Source organism: Vitis vinifera, chromosome 11 (genome assembly GCF_030704535.1).
Source record: "Vitis vinifera cultivar Pinot Noir 40024 chromosome 11, ASM3070453v1".
In the NCBI taxonomy this organism is placed as follows: domain Eukaryota; kingdom Viridiplantae; phylum Streptophyta; class Magnoliopsida; order Vitales; family Vitaceae; genus Vitis; species Vitis vinifera.
The window spans coordinates 12,150,249-12,177,095 of NC_081815.1; the positions used below are offsets into that span (position 1 = coordinate 12,150,249).

Below are 26,847 nucleotides of genomic sequence, written 5' to 3' on the forward strand. Positions count from 1 at the left end.
GAGGAAATCTTTGTAGCAAGAGCGCCTGGGAGATTAGATGTAATGGGAGGGATTGCAGACTATTCAGGAAGCCTTGTTTTGCAGGTCATACTTCTGGTGCTGGTTTTCTATTGTTAGAGGGGTGTTTTCGAATTGCCTTATTCACTCAGCCGTTACATGCATCTCTGTTACCAGTTATGCCTGTCATAGATTTTAACCCGGTTCTTCCATACCTGAATCATCCCATAGATGCCTATCAGAGAAGCATGCCATGTTGCAGTACAGAAAAATGATCCAAGCAAGCAGAAGCTATGGAAACATGTCCAGGCTAGGCAGCATATTGATGGACAAGGACCAAAGCCCATTCTTCAAATTGTATGTATTAGCCTCCTGAAAATAATGTTGTTTATTGAATTATGATTTCTATTCTAGAGAAGTCTTGGACACAAACCTGGGTCATTATGCAATTGCTGAAGCATTCAGGTGATTTTCCTAGTAGTTGATCTCATATATAATTTAATTATTGATAAATAAAAATAGATACCACCACAATGGGTAAACAAAGAAAAAGAGAGATGGGTGAATATTAACACAAATGGGGAAGATAAGATAGCAATTAGATATTATTATATTCCTTGGAGGATCCTATTGATAGTAACAATAATGTTGAAAATTATTTGGTAAAACCATGAAAGAGAGCTAAATTTTATAGAACAAAAAGGAACTAAATTAGGTCTATTAACAATGAGAAATAAGCCATGAGAGAGCTAAATTTTATGAAAGAAAAATGGACTAAATTAGAACTATTAACAATGAAAAATGATTAATTTTACCATTATGAAGTTCATGTCTTTTTTATTATTCAATTTATTGCGATTTTGTGAGTTTTTTTTTTTTTTTTTTTTTATAATTTTTATTATTTATTTGTTTAAGTTGAGGGTTAAGCCTCCTTCTGTCTTGAGGTTTATGGCTCACTTCATTTAGGCAAAACACCTCAAGACTGTCCAAGAGAAGGATGAGTGGTCCTTCCCACAAAATACAAAACCTGATCAAAGTAAAACCATACTCCTCTACTATACAATGATAACTACAAATGAAGACATGTACAAAATATCACAAGAAACCAAAATCAAACTCTCTCAAACATTATCCACCCTTTTTGAATTACAAACCGATATCCAATTTAGTTGAATAACATTAAGTGGGATTCCTCTAAAAGTGACGGTACAAGATGCCCAAAAGGAAGAGTAGAAGTGAAGAAGATCCACAACATCCGTTCTGTTTTGTACTTACACTAAGAATTCCTAGTGTTTTGCTCTTACTACACAATCCATAGTACAGTGAGGTAAGCGATATGCTAAAGAGTCTTGCCTTTGATTGAATTCCCCAACCCTCTAAATGAAATAATCATCATATCTCCAATACTCTAAGCAGGAACCCAACCCAAATTAACCATCGTGAAGAGCTTGTGCAGCCCCAACATTATTGGGCAATGTATGAAAAGGTGGTCAACTAACTCCACTCCATTTGCAAAGAATGCACCATTGAGGACTTAGAGATTTGTAGGATCTTCTCACCTATAGCATGTAATTGGTATTTACCTTCTTGTGCACCACTAACCAAGCAAAGGCCTTGACCTTTGAAGGGACTTTTGATTTCCAAACAAAATTAGCCGAAGGAATGAGATTGGATTTAAGGACTTGGACAAAACCGGAATGATATATATATATATATATATGGCTCACACTCCATAAGAACTTATGACTTTTAACATGTACTTTTGAGTAACATATTTGACTTGGCATAGAAGGATGGTGATTAACCATCAAAGAAAGAACCATTTTTCATCTTCATGAAACCTCCTGATTTTGAGGAGGTGAATAGAGCAAAGTTGAGAGCCTCATGTTGTGAATCAGAGAAATGTAAATTTGGAGCTTGTTCTAATGCATTCTTTACTGGATGAAAATGGATTAAATGAATGGAAAGATCTGATGTTTCTTATGGAGCCTGCTTCTTTGTCAAAAATAGTTCCTTTTTCTTTTTCTAACTTAGAACTACAGACCAGTGAGCATATAAATGCATAAATAAATAAAATAACCAAAATATGGAATACATATCTTTTTACACCATACAATTGCTCTATGGTTTTTGCCTCGTGTTTCCCATACCAACTGATCTCTGACCTTGGAATTATGCATTCATTGTGGTATATCTTCATTTATAATCATGTATAGGAGTCATATGTCTGATCATTTTTTGTCATCTTCTTCCCTATGTTCAACTCCATACCTTTCAGGTATCATTTGGGTCTGAATTGAGTAATCGTGGACCAACATTTGACATGGATTTATCTGATTTTCTGCAAGGCGAGCAACCAATATCATATAAGAAGGCAAAGGAGTACTTTGCTCGAGATCCAGCCCAGAAGTGGGTCATTGTTCTTCTTTATTTGGATTGTATAATTATTTATGATTGTTTATTAGTTCTTATTAACATGGAGATATTTTTAGATGGGCCGCATATGTCGCAGGGACAATTCTGGTGTTAATGAGAGAGTTGGGTGTTCGTTTTGAAAACAGTATTAGTATTGTGGTAATTTTCTACTTATTTTCACAATGTTCATATTCTTCAACCACTTAAATTTATGATTAATAATTTAAAATTTTATAGCTTTTCTTATATCTTTCTATTTTACTTTATACAAATGCAATGCAGAGTAACTCTGTTTTTGTATAAAGACTTTCAAAATGCATATTCTGTATGGGTGTTTTGGAAATGTACAAAAAATAAAAATGTAGTCAACGATAGCCTGACTCTCCAGCTTCACTCAGTGTACCAGTGTTCACACAAGATGGGTATTGGTGTGGAATTCTTGTTGGATACTGCTACTTTGCTTCAGATGTGGCTGTTTGATTTTAATTGATTTATTTTTGTATTTTTAACCTCCTTAGCAGATGATTACATTAAAAGGTAGAGTTTACTGGAAAGTGAAGTTTTATGAAGATATTTAGAGAAAAAGAAAAGGTAGGGATAGAGAAAAGATGGAAAATTCTTATCAGAGATATCTTTGCTTAAACTGGTTTCTAATAGGTTTTTTCTTTTCTTTTTTTCCCCTTTTTATTATGTTTTATCCAACTTCCATATCCTAAAATTTGTAGGTATGAAGGATCAGACACCTAAACACATGCCTGTAACTGAATCCATGCAATAAAGAGTGTACTAGGACATTCATTTAAGAATTCCCCTGTACTTCAAAACACAGTTACTTTTGTTGGTGACATGAAATTTTGTTAAAATGGAGGTTAAGAAGTAGGTTTCCTGTACTTCAATATTTGCTGGTAAGCTTCCATGAAATTTTAAATTTCTGAGGCAAAAAATTCATGGCCACCACATTTCATACTCAAACTAGGACCATAGAGTTAACACTTGTAGTTGCTGAACAATTTGTGTTCTTTGCTTGTACTGGATATTTTCTGGTCTTCACTATCTATAATCAAGGTACTAACATAATGCTTACCACTGTGGACCTGCATGTCAAATTGTTTGAAACCCCAGATACGATGACCCATGGTGTTGGGACTAAGTTGCAAGGCGTATGCACTATCAAAACATGGAGCATTGCTTAAACTGAGGAAGACATTATGTTGTATGGAGGCTTATTCTTCTTTATGAATATAATAAATAAATCTCTATGAGTAACAGAAATTGTTGAGAATGCAGCTGGACTACTAGATAGGGAAGAGACAACTCTGATGTTAAATCATATGATGAATGCCACACCCAAGTGGGAGGCTTCCCACGTTTACCCTGACAACCTGAACTGTTGAAGTTGTTACAAGCCTCCATCGAACACCTCATAGGCCTAGTAATCATACTTACTTACCAGGACCAATCCCTTTACCTTCCAACTTGAATAACCACCAGAGTCTAGTGAATCACCCTTAAAAGCATGAGTAGAAGATACCACTTTTGGCCTCTCCTCAACCATAGATCCTGTAAAGGTGAACTTTCAAAAATCTTATACAACTTCCTAGAGTCCTGTTCTATTATAATTAGTAATGATGTACAGCTTCATGCATGATTTGAAGGTTTACAACTTTTTCTATACATCTACGCTTCGGTTTTTATTTATTTTTTATTTTTGTTTTTTGCACCTGCTAACAGGAGAACTAACCAATCAAAGTCTCACTTCAAACCCTCCATTTTTGGATCATCAATTACTTTGTTTTGGATGCACGACCATAAAATCTTTGGCCTTCAGTTATTGTTGCCCCCCTATGCATATTGCCATGATGATGCTGAAACTCTTGGTTGTAATCCTTTTTTTATATTTTATTTTTCTCTTTTCCATTGCTAATGGCATTATTATAACTTACCCTTTTTTATGCATCAATTCTGTATAGGTTTTCAATGATGATATGCACCAAATTTGTTATGTTAATAAATTATCATTTTAAACTTTCAGGTTTCTTCTGCAGTTCCAGAAGGCAAAGGTGTATCTTCTTCTGCTGCAGTAGAGGTTGCTAGCATGTCTGCTATTGCTGCCTCTCATGGTTAATATACTTCTCTATTTCTTCAGACCATAAAAGATATATGATTTCTAATTTTATTTTGTCTGCTAAATTTGCTGCTCACTGATATGATTTTCTATTCTAATTTATGAGCTTATTTTCCTCTCTATGTCTTTTATTTCATCGCAATTATTTTGTTTTCTTGGATAAAATATCTAAATTAGTTTGTGGGGAGAATGATTTGATTTTCAATTGGTGGCATGTTGAAGATTGTAATGACTTCTACAATTAATGGTGTAGTGATGTGATGCAAACACATGAAGATGGCACATTTTGCCTGTTTTTTTTTTTTTTTTTCATGTTTTTATTATTGTTAGACAAAATTTTAGTAGAAGGCACCAATCAAAAAGGAGGTGCAGTTGGAAAAGATTGACCTTTGGAAAAGGTTCACAATTAAGATAGTGAAGGGAGTGTACCCTTTCAGAGGAAGGTTAGCACTTAGAAATGCTTGTTTTTCTGAATATTCTTATTTTCCTAAATTGGAAGAAGTGTCTTGGAGAGAGAAATCAAGGGCCTTGTGGTGTAAATAAGAGATAGAAAATATACTAGTTTTGGCATATAGAAAATAATGGCTAGAATTGCTTTCCTGTTATTTCTAGAACTAAGAGTGTTTGGTAAAATTTAAAACTTATTACTTGATTACTTAAGCCGACTTTAAGTTAAATTATGCTTAAGTTGTTGATTTAAAACTTATTATTTGATTTTTATTTCAAGCATTAAAATTGTTTGGTAAAATTAACTTACAATTAAAATTTTTATTCTAAATCATTAAATTGACATATTTACTTCCATTGATTTTAATTAATATTTACACTCATTAATTTTAACTAATATTTATTTTTATTAATCTTAAATAATAAATTTGTTTATTAAATATCTACATTTAAAGTATAATAGATACATAAATAACTATAAATGGTTGTAAAATATACTCTAGATATGGACAAATGAGGCATAAAAGATTTTAGATTAAGAATAAATTAACTATTTTAACTTAATATGTAAATTTAAAAGTAAATTTTAAGTTATTTGACCTAACATACTTCATCTACTTAATGACTTAAATTAAATTATTAAGTCATATTAAATCAATTAGTTGATTTACCAAACACTTTCTGAGAGTAAATCTAGTTTGGTAAGCAAGGGCCATAACTACTTAGTTATATCTTAGATTTTGGATTTATTATTATAATTATTATTGTCATTTTTTTATTGTCTTGGATTTTATTATTATTATTATTATTATTATTATTATTATTATTATTATTGAATTAATAAAACCTATTCTTCTTCTTTTTCCTAGGAATTTGTAAAACCTTAGATGCCCTTAGCCTTGATATTTTCTCAAAAAATTCTAAAAAGGGACTTTTCTTGTTACAAAAACTTGTTTCTACATACATGCTAAGTCATGAGACCTTATGTTAAACTTTAAATGATCAAAACAAGCAAGATTCAACTTTTCAATGTTAGAGAAACCAATCATAAAAAATTTGGGTCAAGACTTAACTGTTCAACTTCCAGTTAGCCCATAAATTTAAACATGTAAGAAATGTGGCAATGATATATCTCGAGTTTACACCCTCCCTCACATTTGGCCCCCACCCATGGAAGGAAGAGGCAGAACCAATCACAGATAGTCAAATAAGAGAAAAGAGGCTCAAAGTCAACTTCCAGAAATTAAACCTTTGATATAATGTTAAATTACCGTCAAGCTATTTAAGGTCCCATCATTCATGTTTGTAGGGTCTGAGCTAACAATGTATGCCAAACTAAGATTAATTGCATTATAGTTAAAGTAAGTTCATGCTATGTAAATAATTAAGAATGCCAAACTAAGATTAATTGTGTTATAGTTAAAATAAGTTCATGATATGTAAATAACTAAGAATAAGGATGTAATTATTATCATCATTGTTATTGTTTTATTTCAATATGTATTCTTCATAATAATGTGTTTGCAGTACATTTAGATGTAAGGAAGGCATACTTATGTTTTTCCTAAATTTCTTCCAATTTGCACACCATATCTCCGTTCATATTATTGCTACCCTTTGGCCCAACATATCCAAATTATAATTGGTCTTCTATCTGTTTAGTTAAGTTTCATTTTATGTTTTCAAATATTCTCACATGCTTCCAAAATATTGCTCCCTGATAGCAATTCCAATACATTTCTGAAACATTTCCTGGCAGCAGTTGATAAAACTTCACTTAAAAATGTCTTCATTAATAAAACCTCCCCCAGTATGCATGTTGGCATGTTTCAATTTTGTGGAAATACTGAGTTGCGCTAACTATCCATTTTATGTACAGGGTTAAACATTGCCCCAAGAGACCTTGCTTTACTTTGTCAAAAGGCATGTATATGCCTCATATCTTTTGTTTGGTTATTGAGCTTTTTTCAGTTTTAATTTGAAAAGTTGTATACTCACATGATTGCATAACTTATTCTTTCCCTTTTACTTTTAAAAGGTGGAGAATCACATTGTTGGAGCTCCATGTGGGGTGATGGACCAGATGGCTTCTGTGTGTGGTGAAGCAAACAAGCTTCTCGCAATGGTGTGCCAGGTAATTATAATCAAAAGTGCCCAAAATGTTGTGGGGGGTAAATGTTGAAAGTCATGATCTTTTGTATCTCATGCAGCCTGCTGAGGTGCTGGGACTCGTGGAAATCCCTTCACATATACAATTTTGGGGAATTGATTCCGGAATACGACACAGGTATGTCATTTTCAACCGTTCTAAATATTCTGTTTTAATTTTTGTATTCAGTATGGTACTGTCACTTATATGAGAATGCTGTAATCATGAAATGAAAAATTTGTCAGCATGTTAATAGCTCCATCAATATATCCAACATTCTAGATAATTTTTAATTGATATTTCAGCATGAACATTAAAATATTTATAATTATAGAAATGTAATAAAATCTATATATTTAAAATTACTGTTCCCTATTGTATTCACGTATTGATGATATATCACTACCCTTGTCAATATATTGTCATCATTATCATTTACTTAGTATTTTCAACTAATTCCTTATCTATCATATCAATTAAACACTCATACAGAGCAAGAAAAGGACTTGTATCAACCATCATCAGGTTGCAATGCCTTCTCTTCCCCATTCTTACACATTTCTTGTTTGTATTATAGCTCAGTATTTGATGTAGAATAGTGAAGAGAAAGAAGGGGCAAGGGTAATGAGAGAACTGTCTTAACACAAACAAGAAAAAAAGAGAAGAAAGGAAATTGGGATTGATGTTTTATTTTGAATTTATCATTGATCAAGATGAGATCTATCCAAAAGTGTCATTCAATCATACGTTTGGTCTTTTATCCTGCAACCACCAAACAGCTACCTGTGAGAGTGAAATTATACTTCCAAAATGAAAAACACAAATCTCTAGGCACCTTTTTTTTTAATAAATACATACTATAGTTTCAGAAACAAATAATAAATGCTACAAAATATAGTAAGCTTTTTCATATTAAGAGAAGTATTGATATAAATTCACTGGTGTTTCCTGGTCCCTATGGCAATATAAGGATCATAATGTAAAGTAGACGCTTCAAACTTTCTTGAACACCATCATATACCATGATTAAGCTTCTTTTAACATTATTCACTTTATTGATTTTGGAAGCTTTCATGAAGCTCAAGAGAGATTGCAATCAGCGTAAACAATTTATTATAATTTGGCATTTAGTTTACAGTGATTGTGTTCATTCCTCAGTTTAATTACTGTTGAATATAATGTATTTATAGTATATTATCTTTCCTTGTTAATATAGGTCACATGTATGGTAGTTAGGACTCCTAGCCTTGTATATATATATCTCTCAATTGTAAGTAGACATTACATGAATGAGAATTAAGGTTTTTCTTCTTTCTCTCTCTCTCAACATGGTATCAGAGTTAGGGAAGAAAACCTAATTCTTTCCTGTTTCCCGTGTCATCAACTCCGGGCAACCTTCCGGTGACCGTGTTTCATTCCGGTCACCTTCCCCATCTCCCAATACTTTCCGGTCAGTCGGAACGTCGTTAGAAACCACTCACCGCCGGCGAAATTTTCCGGCGAACTTTCCGGCGAACTTTCCGGCGAACTTTCCGGCGACCTATTTTTCCGACACCGACCATACCAGAAGGAGCGCCTGGAGGAGATCTCCAACTTTTGTGAAGGCACCGGCACCAAAAGAGGATCCACGCGCCGGCCACGCGCCATTTTCCGGCCGGAGACTGCATCTCACGCGCCGGCGCGTGAGGGCGCGTGAGGCCTTTTCCGGCGACGCGCCTCCTCCTCCAGCCTCGTCTGCCGCCGACCAGCATCCCTACCTACCTGGTTCTCCCATCCGAGCCCTGCACGTACCTCTTTTGGGGATTTTTGTCTCCGTCAGCCCTCCAAACAGCCTTTCCGGCGAAGTTCCGGCTACTTTCTCTCCACCCCAATCCCTGCAAGTGCCTTGGGAAGTGTTCTTCTACCTTTCTGGTGGTACCACGTCGCGATCTGAGGCCGTCTCCCTTTTTCGGTGGTGCCACGCCGCAATCTGAAGCCGTATTAGGGCTCTCTTCGATCCAAATACGTGAATATGACCACCAAAAATCAGATCTTTACCTCTGTTATCTCTGGATCTCCTATGATTACCTCAGAGAAATTGGTTGGCAGTGAAAATTATCTTTCCTGGTCTGCCTCTGTTGAACTTTGGTTTATGGGTCAAGGATATGAGGATCACTTGGTTACCCAGGAGGCAGATATCCCTGAGGTTGACCGCGTACAGTGGAGGAAGATAGATGCACAGTTATGTAGTGTATTATGGCAATCGGTTGATCCCCGGATTCTTCTTCATCTTCAGGCTTATAAAACTTGTTTTAAATTTTGGACTCAGGCCAAAGGATTATACACGAATGATATCCAGCGTCTTTATAAGGTGGCTTCTGCTATTGTCCATCTCAGCCAACAGGACTTGGATCTATCTACTTATATTGGTCAGATTGCCTCTCTTAAAGAGCAGTTCTTGACTGTGATGCCTCTTACTCCTGATGTTGGGGCTCAACAAACACAGCTTGACAAGTTCTTCATGGTCCTTACTCTTATTGGCCTCCGTCCGGATCTTGAGCCTATTCGTGATCAGATTCTTGGTAGTTCATCAGTTCCGTCCTTGGATGATGTGTTTGCTCGCCTCCTCCGTATCTCGTCCACTCAGACTTTGCCATCTGATAGCGCTTCAGATTCTTCTGTGTTAGTTTCTCAAACTACCTCTCGAGGAGGACGCAGTGGTACCCGAGGTAGAGGCCAACGTCCTCATTGCACCTATTGCAATAAACTTGGCCACACTCGCGATCGTTGCTATCAGTTACATGGAAGACCTCCTCGCACTGCCCATATGGCCCAGTCCTCTGATTCTCCGCTGCCTCAGCCTCCGAGCTCCTCCGCATCTCAGACATCTCAGGCTTCTATTGCCTCTGTTGCCCAGCCTGGTAATGCCTCTGCCTGCCTTACCCACACATCTTCTCTTGGACCCTGGATTCTAGATTCTGGAGCATCTGATCACCTATCTGGTAATAAGGATCTTTTCTCCTCTATTACTACTACCTCTGATTTACCTACTGTTACCTTAGCTAATGGTTCTCAAACTGTGGCTAAAGGTATTGGTTTGGCCCTTCCTCTGCCTTCTCTACCTCTCACTTCTGTCCTTTATACTCCTGAATGTCCTTTTAATCTTATTTCCATCAGCAAAATCACTCGTACTCTTAATTGTTCTATTACCTTTTCTGATAAATTTGTGACCTTGCAGGACCGGAGTACGGGGAAGACGATTGGCATAGGACGTGAGTCTCAAGGCCTCTATCACCTCACCTCAGATTCATCTCCTGCAGTTTGCATTTCCACTGATGCTCCTCTCCTCATTCACAATCGTCTGGGCCACCCTAGTCTCTCCAAGTTCCAGAAGATGGTTCCTCGTTTTTCCACTTTGTCGTCGCTTCCGTGTGAGTCATGTCAGCTTGGGAAACATACTCGTGTCTCGTTCCCAAAGCGTTTGAATAATCGGGCAAAGTCTCCTTTTGAGCTTGTCCACACTGATGTTTGGGGTCCTTGTCGGACTGCGTCTACTTTAGGATTTCAGTATTTTGTCACTTTCATTGATGACTATTCTCGATGTACTTGGTTATTTTTAATGAAAAATCGAGCTGAGTTATTTTCTATTTTCCAGAAATTTTATACTGAAATCCAAACCCAGTTCAATATTTCTATTCGTGTGTTACGCAGTGACAATGCCAGGGAATATTTTTCAGCCCAATTTACTTCGTTTATGTCTCATCATGGGATTCTTCATCAGTCTTCTTGTGCTCATACTCCTCAACAAAATGGGGTAGCTGAACGCAAGAATCGACATCTTGTTGAGACAGCTCGTACTCTCCTCCTCCATAGTCACGTTCCTTTTCGTTTTTGGGGGGACGCTGTTCTTACCGCTTGTTATTTGATTAATCGTATGCCCTCCTCTGTCTTACACGATCAGATTCCTCACTCCCTTCTTTTCCCTGACCAACCACTTTATTTCCTTCCTCCTCGTGTCTTTGGTTGTACTTGCTTTGTTCATATTCTCACTCCTGGACAGGACAAGCTTTCCGCCAAAGCCATGAAGTGCCTCTTCTTGGGATATTCCAGACTTCAGAAGGGTTATCGTTGTTATTCCCTTGAGACTCATCGATACTTTATCTCCGCTGATGTCACCTTCTTTGAGGACTCACCATTCTTTTCCACCACTTCTGAGTCTCTTCCTGTTTCTGAAGTCTTGCCCATTCCCATTGTCTCCCCACCTGATGCTATGCCCCCTCGACCACTTCAGGTTTATCATCGTCGCCCTCGTGTCGTTGCTCCTCTCCCTTTTCCTGAGGCACCTGCTGACTCACTTCCTATCCCTTCGACTTCACCTGCCCCGGCTCTGCCTTCTCCTAATGACTTACCCATTGCTGTTCGGAAAGGTACTCGCTCTACTCGTAATCCTCATCCTATTTACAATTTTTTGAGTTATCATCGATTATCTTCACCCTATTCTGCTTTTGTTTCTGCTATATCCTCTGTTTCTCTTCCAAAGAGCACCCATGAAGCTCTTTCCCATCCAGGCTGGCGACAGGCAATGGTGGATGAAATGGCTGCTCTGCACTCTAATGGCACTTGGGATCTTGTTGTTTTACCCTCTGGTAAATCTACAGTTGGTTGTCGTTGGGTCTATGCAGTTAAGGTTGGTCCTGATGGTCAGGTTGATCGCCTTAAGGCCCGCTTAGTTGCTAAAGGCTATACTCAAGTTTATGGTTCTGATTATGGTGACACATTCTCACCTGTTGCCAAGATTGCTTCTGTCCGCTTGCTTCTCTCCATGGCTGCTATGTGTTCTTGGCCTCTTTATCAGTTGGATATTAAAAATGCCTTCCTTCATGGTGATCTTGCCGAGGAAGTTTATATGGAGCAACCTCCTGGTTTTGTTGCTCAGGGGGAGTCTGGTTTAGTGTGCAGGTTACGCCGTTCTCTATATGGCTTGAAACAATCTCCTCGAGCATGGTTTAGCCGTTTTAGTTCTGTTGTTCAAGAGTTTGGCATGCTTCGCAGTACAGCAGACCATTCAGTTTTTTATCATCATAACTCCTTGGGGCAGTGTATTTATCTGGTTGTTTATGTGGACGACATCGTCATTACAGGCAGTGATCAGGATGGTATTCAGAAACTAAAGCAACATCTTTTTACCCACTTTCAGACCAAAGACTTGGGGAAACTCAAGTATTTCTTGGGAATTGAGATAGCTCAATCCAGTTCTGGTGTGGTCCTTTCCCAAAGGAAGTATGCTTTAGACATCCTGGAAGAAACCGGTATGTTAGACTGTAAACCGGTAGACACACCTATGGATCCGAATGTCAAACTTGTACCAGGACAGGGGGAGCCTTTAGGAGACCCCGGGAGATATCGACGGCTCGTAGGTAAATTGAACTATCTCACCATTACTCGTCCAGACATTTCTTTTCCTGTGAGTGTTGTTAGTCAATTCCTACAGTCACCATGTGATAGCCATTGGGATGCCGTAATCCGTATTCTTCGATATATCAAAAGTACACCAGGCCAAGGTGTATTGTACCAGAATAGAGGTCATACTCAAGTTGTTGGTTACACAGATGCAGATTGGGCTGGCTCACCCACAGATAGACGTTCCACTTCAGGGTACTGTGTTTTTATTGGAGGTAATCTAATATCTTGGAAGAGTAAGAAACAAGATGTAGTGGCCAGATCTAGCGCTGAAGCCGAGTATCGAGCTATGGCTTTGGCAACATGTGAACTCATATGGTTGAGACATCTTCTTCAGGAGTTGAGATTTGGAAAGGATGAACAGATGAAACTCATCTGTGATAACCAGGCCGCATTACATATTGCATCCAATCCCGTCTTTCATGAAAGGACCAAGCATATTGAAGTTGACTGTCATTTTATTAGAGAGAAGATCGCATCAGGATGTATTGCTACAAGTTTTGTCAATTCAAATGATCAACTAGCAGACATCTTCACTAAATCTCTCAGAGGTCCTAGGATTAAATATATTTGTAACAAGCTTGGTGCATATGACGTATATGCTCCAGCTTGAGGGGGAGTGTTGAATATAATGTATTTATAGTATATTATCTTTCCTTGTTAATATAGGTCACATGTATGGTAGTTAGGACTCCTAGCCTTGTATATATATATCTCTCAATTGTAAGTAGACATTACATGAATGAGAATTAAGGTTTTTCTTCTTTCTCTCTCTCTCAACAATTACTATTAGGTGCTCTGGATCTTTAGCTTCTTTCTCGTCCAATTTTAAATCTATTCCTTGCAGTGTGGGTGGTGCAGATTATGGATCAGTGAGAATTGGTACATTTCTGGGTAGAAAGATGATAAAGTCGATGGCATCTGAAATATCGTCATACTCACTAGCAAATGGTAACTCTGACTGGCAAGTTTGTGCAATGAACTCTGATGAAATGGAAAAGGATGGTAGAGAACTGCTTGAAGTGGAAGCTTCATTAGATTACTTATGCAACCTCTCACCTCACAGGTAAATTCCTGTCCAAAGATGAATTACAGAGATGACCTTCTCAAATAGAACAGTTATGAAGAAAACAGCTCTAAAGATGCAATTTATTCTTTAAGAGAAAGTCAATCCTTACATCTCTATATTATAGATATAGACTATCCTTTTCCCTTTCAATCTGTTATTCTTCTTCTTGGAATATTCCATAGTGATATTTTTATTTTTTTCCCAAAGTTATATTTTTGTATGTTGAGCCACAACAAATTGATGTGGTAGTATGAACACCAACCTTGATGGATCAAATTCATCATTTCATTAGTATGGATTAAACAAAGGATATTTCCTGCTTTTTGGTCTCATATTACAGATATGAAGCTGTTTTTGCCAAAAAGCTTCCAGAGTATATTACTGGAGAGGCTTTCATGGAAAAGTATGTTGATCATGAAGATTCAGTTACAGTAATTGATCAGAAGCGCAATTATGCAGTTAGAGCATCCACTAGGCATCCTATTTATGAGAACTTCCGTGTCAAGGTTAGTACTTCTGTAATCATAGATTATATTAATTGTGGAGCTTGATTTTTTCAAGGTTAGATGTACACACATAGATATGCATGCAACTATATAAATAAAGACACTTATATTTGGTGTGTGTGTATGTGTGCCTGCAAGCTGTTGTTTGTTGGAACTGACCATATGCATCTTGAATAAATAAGTTGAAATGTGGAGAAAAATTATATTTCTCATTCATATTTCAAAAGTATACAACCAAAGAAATATATATAAACAGCAGTAGAAAAGAAAGAATAAAGAAAGATCCCTACAAATTAGGGATTATATACACAAATATACACACAGCTATATATACTGTTGTATAACTTCCACAGCATATATTACGGCTATTTATATCCTCTACCGCTGTAATAATTTTCAACAATCTTCAACAGTTGTAATAATCTTCAACAGTCCCCCTCAAGCTGGTGAATAAATATTATCCATTCCCAGGTTTCTAACGATAAACAAAAATGCAGTATCCCTTAATCATGTAGTTAACTCATCTGCAAGTTGACCCTTAGTTGACACAAATGGAGTACATATTAGTCTGCTATCCAACTTCTATTTTATAAAATGTTTGTCTACTTCCACATGCTTGGTGCAGTCATGTTGCACAGAATTAGAATAATGTGCAATATCAATTGTTAACTTGTTATCACAATACAACTTCATAGGTCCTTTCCATATAATCTTCAAATCTTCTAAAATTATATTCAACAATAGAAGCTCACAAATTCCTAATGTTATAGCTCTAAACTTAGCTTCTACACTTGACCTTGCAACTACATTCTGCTTCTTGCTTTTCCAAGTTATAAGGTAATCCCGAGGAATGTACAATAGCCAGAAGTTGATATTCTATCATCAACTGATCCAACATAGTCTATATTCGTGCATGCTTCCAATGTCAATTCATTATCTCTTCTAAACAACACTCCCTTTCCTAGAGTACCTTTTAAATATTGTACAATCAATGTGTTTCTCGAAGATGTACTTCTTTTAGGTTGTGCATAAATTGATTCACCACTCCTACAACATAGGCTATTGTGGTTTTTTTAGGAAAAGATTCCAGATTTTTCATTGATTATAAAATTGGTATACAAGGCTAAATATATACACAGTATTGCTAAGAATAAAAAAGGAAAATAAAGACTACCAGCTAGGCTATGAAGACTAACATATCTCTACAGTTGATACAGCTAATTTCCTATAATATCCTAACTAATAAATTACAGAAATCAGATTAGCCAACTAATATACAATTATAACCAAAAACTCTAATTTAGGAAAAATGATTCTTGACCGATTCTTTACACTCCCCCTCAAGTTGGACGGTAGATATCTTTCATTCCCATCTTGCTTGTGAACTCCTTGAATTGATGTCCAGTAAGCCCTTTTGTTAATATATCTGCTACCTGATTACTTGAAGAAACATGAGACCAGTTTATAAGCCCAACTTCTATCTTCTCTTTGATGAAGTGTCGATCAATCTCCACATGCTTGATTCTATCATGATGAACTGTGTTATGTGCAATACTAATGGCAGCTTTATTGTCACAGTAGAGCTTCATTGGTATCATCAAGGGCATTCTCAATTCACTCATCAATGACTTCATCCAACTAAGCTCACAAATTCAAAGAGCCAATGCTCTAAATTTAGTTTCTGCACTAGACCTCCTAACAACTACTTGCTTCTTACTTCTCCACGTTATTAGATTCCCTCATAGGAATGTACAATAACTTGAGGTAGACCTTCTATCATCTACAGAACTTACCCAATCAGCATCAGTAAAAGCTTCCACATCTAAACTTGTCTCGTTTAGAGAATAATAGTTCTCTTCCAAGAGACCCTTTGAGATACCTCAGGATTCTAAATACTGCTTGTAGATGATCTTCTTTGAGATTGTGCATAAAATGGCTTACTAAACTGATAGAAAAGGCAATGTTTGGACGAGTGTGTGAGAGGTAAATTAACTTCCCCACTAGTCTTTGACTATCAACCTCCTTACCACCTGAATGAGTACTCATCTTGATGTTTACATCTATTGGGGTGTCAATAGGTTTGCATCCTAACAAGCCTATCTCTTGAAGAGGACTTAGAACATACTTCCTTGGAGACAAGACAATTCCCTTCTTGACCGAGCTACCACAATACCCAACAAATATCGCAAGTTTCCTAAGTCTTTGATTTCAAATGACTATGCCAAAGCTTTCTTCAATCTCAGCATCTCTCCTTCATCACTTCCTATGAGGATAATGTCATCAACTTAAACTATCAAAATAGTTATTTTACCATTACAAGAATGCTTGTAAAACATTGTGTGGTCGGTCTACCCTTAAGTATATTCCATGCTCTTCACCAATTGAGTAAACTTTTCGAACCAAGCCCTTGGTGACTGCTTCAAGCCATGCAAAGATTTCTTTAGCCTACACACTTTTCCTCTACCTAATTGATCTTCAAAACTTGACGACAACTCCATGAACACCTCTTCTTCCAAATCACTATGTAAGAAGGCATTTTTTACATCAAGTTGTTGTAGAGCCCAATCCCTCTTTGCTACAATAGACAGTAAGACTCTCACTGTATTTATCTTTGCTACTAGGGCGAAGGTCTCTGGTAATCAATACCAAATGTCTGGGTGTAAGCTTTAGCCACTAGTCTTGCTTTATGTCTTTCTATGCTTCCATCTGCTTTGAACTTGACTTTGAACGCCCACTTGCACCCTACTAGTTTCTTTCCTGCTAGGAGATCAATAACTTCTCAAGTATGATTTTTAAAGAAAGCTTTCATCCCTTCATTAATTGCTTCTCGCTATTCTGGAACTTGTAGTGCTTCATGAACATCATGAGGAATACTAACACAAGACAAATTAGTGGTAAATGCTCTAAATGGCTCATTTAGAGCACCATAGGAAACAAATTGAGCAACAGGATGTTATGTGCAGAATCAACTAGATTTTCTAAGAGCAATAGGTAAATCAAGATCATCAAACAAGGGTTTAGGAGTTGGATTTACTTGAGTGTTCGACTCTATTTCCAAAGTTGAAAATTAACCCTCTACAGAAGGCAATGGATTTCTTCCGCTTCTCCTAGAATATGCAATCCACTCCTCCTTCTCAATTTTTTCTTCTGGCTCTCTTTCTTTATTTTTTTCTTCTTCATTTTCTGGGTCTCTTCCTTCATTTTTCTCCTTCTTTATTTTCTGGCTATCTTCCTTCATTTTTTTCTTCAACTGAAATATTTTCAAGAATTTCTCCTATTTCTTCCCCTAACTCCTTTCTTTGGGATACTTCCAAAAAATTCTCTTCTCCTCTAATCTCCCCCTGAAGAGAATTCTGGTTCTGTAAGGCTAGTTCTCAAAGAAAGATACATCCATAGACATAAAATACTTTGATGATTGTGGATGATATTGGGTAATACCCAAGGAAAATGCATTTTTGTGCCCTAGGATCAAACTTGCTATGATTGTGGCCATGATATGGACAAAAGTTGTGCAACCAAAAACCTTAGGAGTTAGGAATGAAAACAAATGATGAGAGGCAAGGAAACATTGTTTTAGGGTAATTATGGGAGTTTCATATTTTAGGATACGGGTTGGCATTCTATTGATCAAATAGGATGTTGTCAAACAACTTCTCCCCAGAACACCTTGGGAACATTCATTTAGAACATCATGGCAGGAGCAACTTCAAGAAGGTGACGATGTTTTCTTTCTGACACTCCATTTTGCTTTGAAGTGCCAATACATGATCATGATGAATGATGAATGATGAATGATTCCTTCTTTTTGTAGATACTCTCCTAGAATATTTGAGTAATACTCTCTCCCATTATCTGTGCGAAGGATCTTAATGTTGGTTTCAATTTGATTTAAGATCATCTTGTGAAATTGTTTAAACACACCAGCAGCTTCCAACTTTTCTTTCAATAAATACATCCAACATACTCTAGTGTGATCATCAATGAATGTTATAAACCAATGAACTCTAGTATTAGTTTTAACACGAGAGGGTCCCCAAATATCACTATGAATTAATATGAAAGGACAAGATTTTTCATAAATTCGAACGGGAAACGAAGCCCTATGCTGTTTGGCATACTCACAATTCTCATATTTAAATTGAGAAATATCTTTATTCTTGAATAGACTAGGAAACAACAGTTTTAGATAAGAGAAACTAGGGTGCCCTAGTCTACGCTATAACCAGATTTCTTTATTCTCTCCTATACTACTTTCAGCTTGATAAACCTATTTTATTTCATCACCTTGCATATTTCTTCTAAGAGAAATAGTCCATCAACCTCTGTAACACTACCAATCTACTTCCCCGTACACAAATCCTAAAAAATACAATGGTTTGGGTGAAAATTAGCAATGTAGTTCAAGTCTTTGGTAAGTTTGCTAACGGAAACAAGATTGCAAGACAAGTTAGGCACATGTAATACAAATTTGAGACTCAGATTCTTAAAATTTTGAACAATGCCAATTCCTTTTACTTTAGTTAAGGAACCATCAGCAATTTTTACCGTTTGAGTCCCATTACAAGGAGTAGAAGAACAAAACAAACTTGATTTCCTTGTCATATGATCGGTTGCTCTTGAATCTACGATCTAAGAGTCAAATTTCAAGTATTTAGTAGAAAGGGTTGTACTAAAATTACTTGATTGGGCCAAATTTGCAAAGGGAATATTTTGGGAATTTTTGAATATAAACCTATAGAATTGCTCAAGTTGCTCCTTGGTAGGATTTGCTCAAGCCAGTCCAATCATCGTCCTCGTGCTCTGGTCTTGAAATTTACAAAGTGCAAAAGAAGAGGTCACCATAAAGTTCAAATCCTTCGTAAGCTTATGAATTGAAACTAAATTGGTAGACAATTTTGGCACATGTAGAACATTTTTTAAAACAAGGTTTTGATTTATAACTACATCCCCTTGACCAGCAACTATAACCATTGTTCCATTAGCAATAGCAAGATTCTTTTTACTAGAACAGGGACTATAAGAGACAAACCCATGAGAAGATTGGTTTATATGATTTGTAGCCCCAAAATCCACTACCCAAGGTCCTTTTGAGATCGACACATTAAGTGCATAGGGTTGAGAATTACCTGAAAAAGCCAAGGAACAAGTACCTACACCACTTGTAGGTTTCTTTAATATCCCCAGAAAATATCTTAGCTTCTCAATCTCTTCTCTATTTAACTCACATCACTCCTGAGAGAATTCTTCTCCTCCTCTTGATTCTACCAAGGTCAAATGTGTTTGTCCTTTCTCTCTCCTCCTTGATTACTCTTTGTCATCCAAGAAGTATTTTGAGTATTTGAGGACTTACTATGGAGTTTCCAGCACCTCTCCTTGTTGTGTCGCGGCTTTTTACAGTAGGCACACCTTAAAGAGTCTTTATTACTTGCTTTTGATCCTTCTAATAGCCCATTATTTCCTTCTACTCCACCAGAATAGGCATTCAACTGTTTTTGGTTTGATTTCTCAGTTCTACGATTTACATATTTTGTAATCAAGGTTAAACCATATGTCAATTGAGGCTACATCATAACTCCTTTTCATCTTTCTTCTCCACGACTTATGGCAATTGTTTCATTAAGTGAAGAAACTTCTTCCTTTCATAACACTTGCACTCAAACAAAATCAAACTCAACGTTCAATCCAGCAAGAAAAGTATAAATCCTCTCTTTTTCCATAATATGTTTAAGAAGGGTTGCATCATCATTGCACTTCATCTCAATACATTGATAATGGTCCAACTCTTGTCGTAAGTTGTATAAAATCTAAGCATATTCAATGATTAAGTGGTTACCTTGTTTGGTAAGTAAATGAGATCTTTATCTTAATCTCATGGATTTGTGAGGCATCATCAAATTCCATAACCAGGACATCACCATAGGGTCTTTTTCATCCCACATAATGAACTCCGAATCATCTAGTTTCGATCCCATCCCAAGAAAATGAATCAATTTACCCTTCCCTTTCAAGGGGGTTCGAACAAATTAAGACCACTTCAAATAATTTTAGTCATTGAGACGAAAACCTTGTTGAATATTCTACAACTCTCTTGTTGTAGTGTTGATGACTTCATTTGTTGTTGGATTAGAAACTTGTTGATTGGTAGATTCCGAAACCTCTGACAAGGGTTTTTTTTTTAAAAACAAAAGTGGAAGAAATAAAATAAGAGACTAAGGAAGGATTGTAACAATGCAGGCCATAATAAGAAAATGCTTTGTTTTCATATTAAAAAATAGAACAGAAGTTCTAACAAAAAAACCAAATTTCTTTAGGTTTTTAAAGAAAAAAACCAAGCAATGAATGTTGGAAAATCAACAATGAAGGCTGAAAAAAATAGAAAACCCAATGAGCCTAATTTGGCTCTGATACAATATGAAGAAAAATTGAATTTGTCATTCATATTTCAAAAGTATACAACCAAAGAAATATATATATATGTACAACAACAGAAAAGAAAGAATAAGGAAAGATCCCTACAAATCAAGGATTATATACATAAATATATACACAACTATATATACAGTTGTATGCACAATTGTATAACTTCCAAAGTTGTATATTACAGCTATATATATCCTCTACAATTGTATATTACAGCCGTAATAATCTTCCACATGAAATTGTAACCCTTTTCATCTAGTTTACACTAGAACTCTCAACTAGAATTAGGAAGGGTTTTTTGGTTTGTGATTACGGGATTTTTGGCAAGAAATAGAGAACAAATGGAGGTGTTTGGGGGGGTTTGGTGCACTTTTTTGCTTCCTTTGGGTTTCTGCCACCAAGTCTTTGAGGGCATTCATTTGAACTTTTTGTTGCTAGATTGGGACCTTACTTTAAGTTCCAACCTGATAGTTGGGGAGATAATTCTTATGTGGAAGCTGCCTCCTGTGGATTCCATAAAGTTACATTTTGATATTTGCTCATTCAGTGATTTAGGATGACTAGGTTTAGAGGAGTGGTTAGAGATAAGAGCTTTTTCCAAACCTATTGAAGAATTCCTGTCTCTCAAGACAGAGATACTAGCTCTTTTAGAGGGTACTCGTTGTCCAAGGCTTTGAATCTCTCCCATCTTTAGGCTGAGGGAAATTAGGTGTTGAAGATTATTACAGTTGTCGAATATTATTACAGTTGTAATATGTAGTTGTAAAAGATAAAAAGTTGTAATATACAGTTGTATAAGTTGTACAGCTGTGTGTACAGTTGTATATACATGTAGCTTGGTGTATATTTTTGTATATAATTCCTACTTTGTAGGGATTCATCCTTATTCTTTTTTTTCTTCTTTTTTCTTTCCTTTCCGCTGTTGTATATATATTTCATTGGTTGTATATTTTCAATATATGAAAAGATATACAAATTTTCTCCACATGGTATCAAAGCCAAATCAAACTCCTTAGGGTTTTCTAATTTTTTCAGCCTTCATCGCTGATTTTCTAGCCTCCATTGCTGGTTTTTTCAAAAACTTGGAGAAGTTTGGTTTTTTGGCAAAACTTTTACTCTACTTCCTTGTTGTGGCCTGCATTGCTGCAATCCTTCCTTAACTTTTATTTAATTTCTTCCACTTCTGCCCAAAAAACATGTCTGAGGTTTCAGAATCTACCAATCAGCAAGTCTCTAATCCAACATCAACAAATGATGTCATCAACACTTCAATAGGAGAGTTATAGAATATTCAACAAGGTTTACGTCTCAACAGAAAAAATTATTTGAAATGGTCTCAATTGGTTCAAACCTTATTGAAAGGGAAGGGCAAATTGAGTCCTCTTCTTGGGATGGGACCAAAACCAGATGATTCAAAGTTTGCCACGTGGGATGAAGAAGATTCCATGGTAATGTCCTGGTTATGGAATTCGATGATGCCAGAAGTCAATGATATGTGCATGTTTTTTACAACAACAAAGGAAATTTGGGAATCCTAGAGGCAGACCTATTCCAAAGTTCAAGATGTTGCACAAATCTATAGATTAAGACAAGGATTTCATCTATCAAACAAGGTAATCTCTCGGTCACTGAATATGCTTAGATTTTACAAAACTTATGGCAAAAGTTGGACCATTATCAGTGAATTGAGATGAAGTGCAGCAATGATGCAGCCCTTCTTAAGCGTTTAATGATAAAAGAGAGGATTTACACCTTTCTTGTTGGATTGAATATTGAGTTCAATCCTATTTGAGTGCAAGTATTAGGAAAGGAAGAAGTTCCTTCACTAAATGAAACAATTACCATAATTCATGGAGAAGAAGGATGAAGAGGGGTTATGATGGAGCCTCAATCGACAGATCATTCAGCCTTGATTACAAAAGATGCAAATCCCAAAGCTGTAAAATCAAATCAGCAGCAGTCAAATACCTATTCCAATGGAGTGGGAGGAAATAATGGGCTATCAGAATGATCAAGAGCAAGTAATAAAAACTCTCTATGGTGTACCTATTGAAGGAAGCCACAACACACCAAAGAAAGGTGCTGGAAACTCCATGGTAAGCCCTCAAATACTCAAAATACTTCTTAGACAGCAAAGAACAATCAAGGAGGGCAAGGACAGGCACATTCGACCTCAGCACTATCAAGAGGCGAGGGAGAATTCTCTCAAGAACGACCCGAGTTCAATAGAGAAGAGATTGAGAAGCTGAGATATTTTCTAGGGACATTAGAGAAACCTACAGGTGGTACTTGTTCGTTGACTTTTTCAGGTAATTCTCAGCCCTATGCACTTAATCTATCGTTCTCAAAATGAGCATGGGTAGTGGATTCCGAGGATACGGATCATATGACCCAATCTTCCAATGGGTTTGTCTCTTGTAGTCCTTGTCCTATTAATAAGAAAATTGCTATTGTTGATGGAACGTTGGTTATAGTTGCTGGTCGAGGGGACATAGTTATAAGTCAGAACCTTATTTTAAAAAATGGTCTACATGTGTCGAAATTATCTACCAATCTAGTTTCAATTCACAAGCTTACAAAGAATTTGAACTGTATGGTGACTTTTTCTTCTACTCTATGTAAATTTCAAGACCAGAGCACGAGGACGATGATTGGACTTGCTAGGGAATGTGCTTTATTTTCTTGAGGAACCTGATGGGCGAAATAACACTAAGGGTCCTATTTTGTTGTCTCTGCTTTCTAAGTCTTCCCTTTAAAATAAAAATAGAATATGGTTATATCACTTTTGTCTTGGTCATCCTTTCTTTAGGATTCTTAAAGTAATGTTTCTTGGTTTGTTTAAAGGATTTGATTTGGGTCAATTTCATTGTGATGTTTGTGAACTTGCAAAACATAAGCATGTTTCTTTTCCAATAAGTAATACAAGAGCTTCAATGCCTTTTACTCTTATTCATAGTGATGTTTAGGGACCTTCTACAGTTCATAATATCTTTGGGGCTCATTGGTTTGTCTCATTTATTGACAATTGTACTCGAGTGTCATGGGTTTTTCTCCTCAAACAAAAATCAAACGTCAATTTCACCTTTCAAAATTTTTTCCATATGGTGAAAAATCAATTTGGGGTTGAGATAAAAAAATCCGGTCTAACAATGCTAGGGATTATTTTAATCAAGTGTTGTCACCATTCTTCAAAGAAAAAGGAATCATTTATGAGTCTTTATGCACTAATACACCACAACAAAATGGTGTGGCAAAACGGAAATGGATGGCGATGGAGAAGATGGAAGATTTTGATTTTGTGAGGAAGGGAAGGATGAAAGATCAAGCAAAAACAAATCTTTATCCTTATCTTCCATGAATGATGTCTCCCCTTGAAGATAAGGATTGGGAAAGTAATTTTCAGTTTCAACGAATGTTTGCCACTAGCTTACACCCTAGTTTACCTGTTTTAGTTAATAAATCCAACACATACTTTTGTTGGGATATAAAGATCCCATGTTGAAAGTGAGCCACTTCAATGCCAAGGAAGTATTTTAACATGTCAAATTCTTTAATCTCAAATTCTTATGATAAACACCTTTTCAATGCCTCCATTCCTTGCAAATCATCTCTTGTTACCACTATGTCATCCACATAAACTAATAAAGCTGTAACTCACCCTGAAGTGGAATGTTTGACAAACAATGTGTAATCATCTTGACTTTGTTTGTAACCCAAAGCTTTCATTACTCTAGCAAACCTACCAAACCAAGTCCTGGGAGACTGTTTTAAGCCATAAAGTGTTTTTTTCAACCTGCACACCTTATTCTTTTCTGACTCAAATCCTAGAGGAACCTCCATATAGATTTCTTCATCAAGATCACCATGTAAAAAAGGCATTCTTTACATCAAACTACTGCAAACTCCATCCATAATTAGTTGCTAAAGATAATAGAATTCTTACAACATTCATTTTTTCAACAAGAGCAAATGTTTCAAGATAATCTATCCCATAAGTTTGAGTATACCCCTTAACCGCTAATCTTGCCTCATAATGTTCAAGTGATCCATCTACTTTATGTGTCATAGTGAAGACCCATTTACATCCCACTAACTTCTTTCCCAGAGGTAGTTCCACCAAGTCCCATGTTTTGTTTTTCTCAAGTGCATCCATCTCTACCTCCATGGCTTCTTTCCACTCTTTAATTTTCAATGAATGGATATGTAGTTTTTTTAGTACACTTCCTAACACTCTTTCTAATTGCTATAGGAAGATCATAATCATCAATAATAGGCACATTACTTTCATAATCTTATAAGTAGAAGTTACCTCAATATTATCAATACCAGAGATTGGTTCTAAAATATGAACTTGCATTGGTTGAACAGTGGGTTCCTTTTTCCTTGAATATACCTGCAATAGGCGAGAAGCACTTTGAATCTGTTTATCCTTTGTCGCCGAAACTAGGAGTACTTGGATCTAACTCATTTGGTAAAAGAATGGAAATGGATAGCGATGGAAAAGACGGAGGATTTTGATTTTGCGAGGATGGGAATGATGAAAGATCAAGCAAAAACAAATCTCTATCCTTATCTTCCATGAATGATGTCTCCACCTGAAGATAAGGATTAGGAAAGTAATTTTCAGTTTCACTGAATGTTACATCTATAGACACAAAGAACCGTTTTGTTGGAGGATGATTACACTTATACCATTTCTGTGTAGAAGAATATTCCACAAAAACGCACTTAGGAGCTCTTAGATCAAGTTTCCCACAATTATTTGAATGAATATGAACAAAGGATATACACCCAAAGACCTTAGGGACCAAGTGATTTGTTGTTTTGAAGTCAGGAAAAAATTTCAAGAACAGTTGCATGGGGCTATTATAATCAAGCACTTGAGTAGGCAGTCTATTAATCAAATGTGTAGCGGTTAAGACAACTTCCCCCCAATAATTTTTGAGAATATTTTTTTGGAAAAGAAAGGCTCGGGTAACAGCTAAAAGATGACCATTTTCCGTTTTGTATATTATAGTTGTATATTACAATTGAGTATATCTTTTACAGCTACATATTATAGTTGTAATAATATTCGACAGTTGTAATAATCTTCAACATTAGGCTATTGCAATTTTATACATAGCTCGTAGGAAAAAAGCCTATGAGATTATTATAGATGACTTTTGCAAATTACTAATATTGCTCAAAGCTTGACATGCTCTTCCTTAGTTCCACTTTATGCCAACCATGACATAAATCTTGTAGAAAAACTTCTCTTTGAATTGTTTCTTCTCAAATTTGTAGGTTGCTTGTAGGCATTTATATTTTTCACTATCTCTCAGTTGCTTGGCTTATTTCATTTTTCTCTTGAGGTAGTTTGGACTTTTTGTTTTCATTTTTTATCATATGTGCGTATTTTGGGTAGGTATCTCATCTTGGATTATGCTTACTAATTAATTTCAATGGATTGCTTGCCTTGTACCAAATAAATGCACATAGACTCTCATAACATGTTATAACCTATACACAAACATAGACTAATATCTGGCATCCCTTATTTTAGCTCCTCACTTGATTAAGTTCTCTCTTGTTTTCCTTGAACACATTATGACCTAGAAGGATGCTACCTTAGTAGGTGTCACACCCTTGAAGTTTGCACTAAATTTTTCACGAGTGCGTAGTGCTAAGGACCCTTCCTTAGCCAACCTTCCTTCCCAGCGTTTAGAAAAACAAAGTAAAAGCACAGTAAGAACAAAGCAACGGGGACACACACGAGGTTACGGGAACCCTTTCCCAACTTGTATTATTTCACTCTACAAGACAAAATTGTTTCTTGAACCAGAGTACAATACTCACACCCAAGCATACGAGAAGGGACCCTTTCCCCAAACTCTCTCCCTCTGTTTCAAGGCTGCAGGAGCCCTTTTAAAAGACTCAAGCTGCAGTTACAAATTTGAATTCCCAAATTCAAATGTTGGAGCCAACTTGGTGGTTATGCAACTGGCCAGAACCGCCCATAACTACCTTGCATAACCACCCACCACCCAGATAGTGGCCTACACATGTCAGCCACTTGCACCAGCTATCATCCCTCAGCCAACTGCAGGTCAAATGACGGCTTGACTTGGTCACTTGCTGTCTGAGCTAGCTGCCACTAGCTAGCTGCACTGCCATCTCCTCAAGCCTTGCTTGCCAAGCTGCTGGAGAGTCCCCCTAACAAGCTACCTCCTTCCCCGCAAGGTGCCTCTTGTGACCGGGTGCCCATTAGCATGTCTTTGATCAAGGCCCTCTGAGCCAG

General features: G+C 36.5%; 1 protein-coding gene across 2 annotated transcripts in view; it reads left to right on the top strand.

Moving 5' to 3' along the window:
- Positions 1 to 26,847, top strand: part of LOC100258651 (L-arabinokinase) — a 96,686-nt gene that overhangs the window by 47,948 nt on the left and 21,891 nt on the right. For both annotated transcript variants that reach the window (XM_002266608.5, XM_019223221.2), the window contains exons 17-26: positions 1 to 84; positions 229 to 354; positions 2,276 to 2,406; positions 2,490 to 2,571; positions 4,445 to 4,532; positions 6,864 to 6,907; positions 7,023 to 7,118; positions 7,195 to 7,271; positions 13,420 to 13,638; positions 13,982 to 14,147. In XM_002266608.5, the coding sequence (XP_002266644.2) occupies positions 1 to 84; positions 229 to 354; positions 2,276 to 2,406; positions 2,490 to 2,571; positions 4,445 to 4,532; positions 6,864 to 6,907; positions 7,023 to 7,118; positions 7,195 to 7,271; positions 13,420 to 13,638; positions 13,982 to 14,147 (1,113 nt within the window). The remainder of the gene's footprint in view (positions 85 to 228; positions 355 to 2,275; positions 2,407 to 2,489; positions 2,572 to 4,444; positions 4,533 to 6,863; positions 6,908 to 7,022; positions 7,119 to 7,194; positions 7,272 to 13,419; positions 13,639 to 13,981; positions 14,148 to 26,847) is intronic.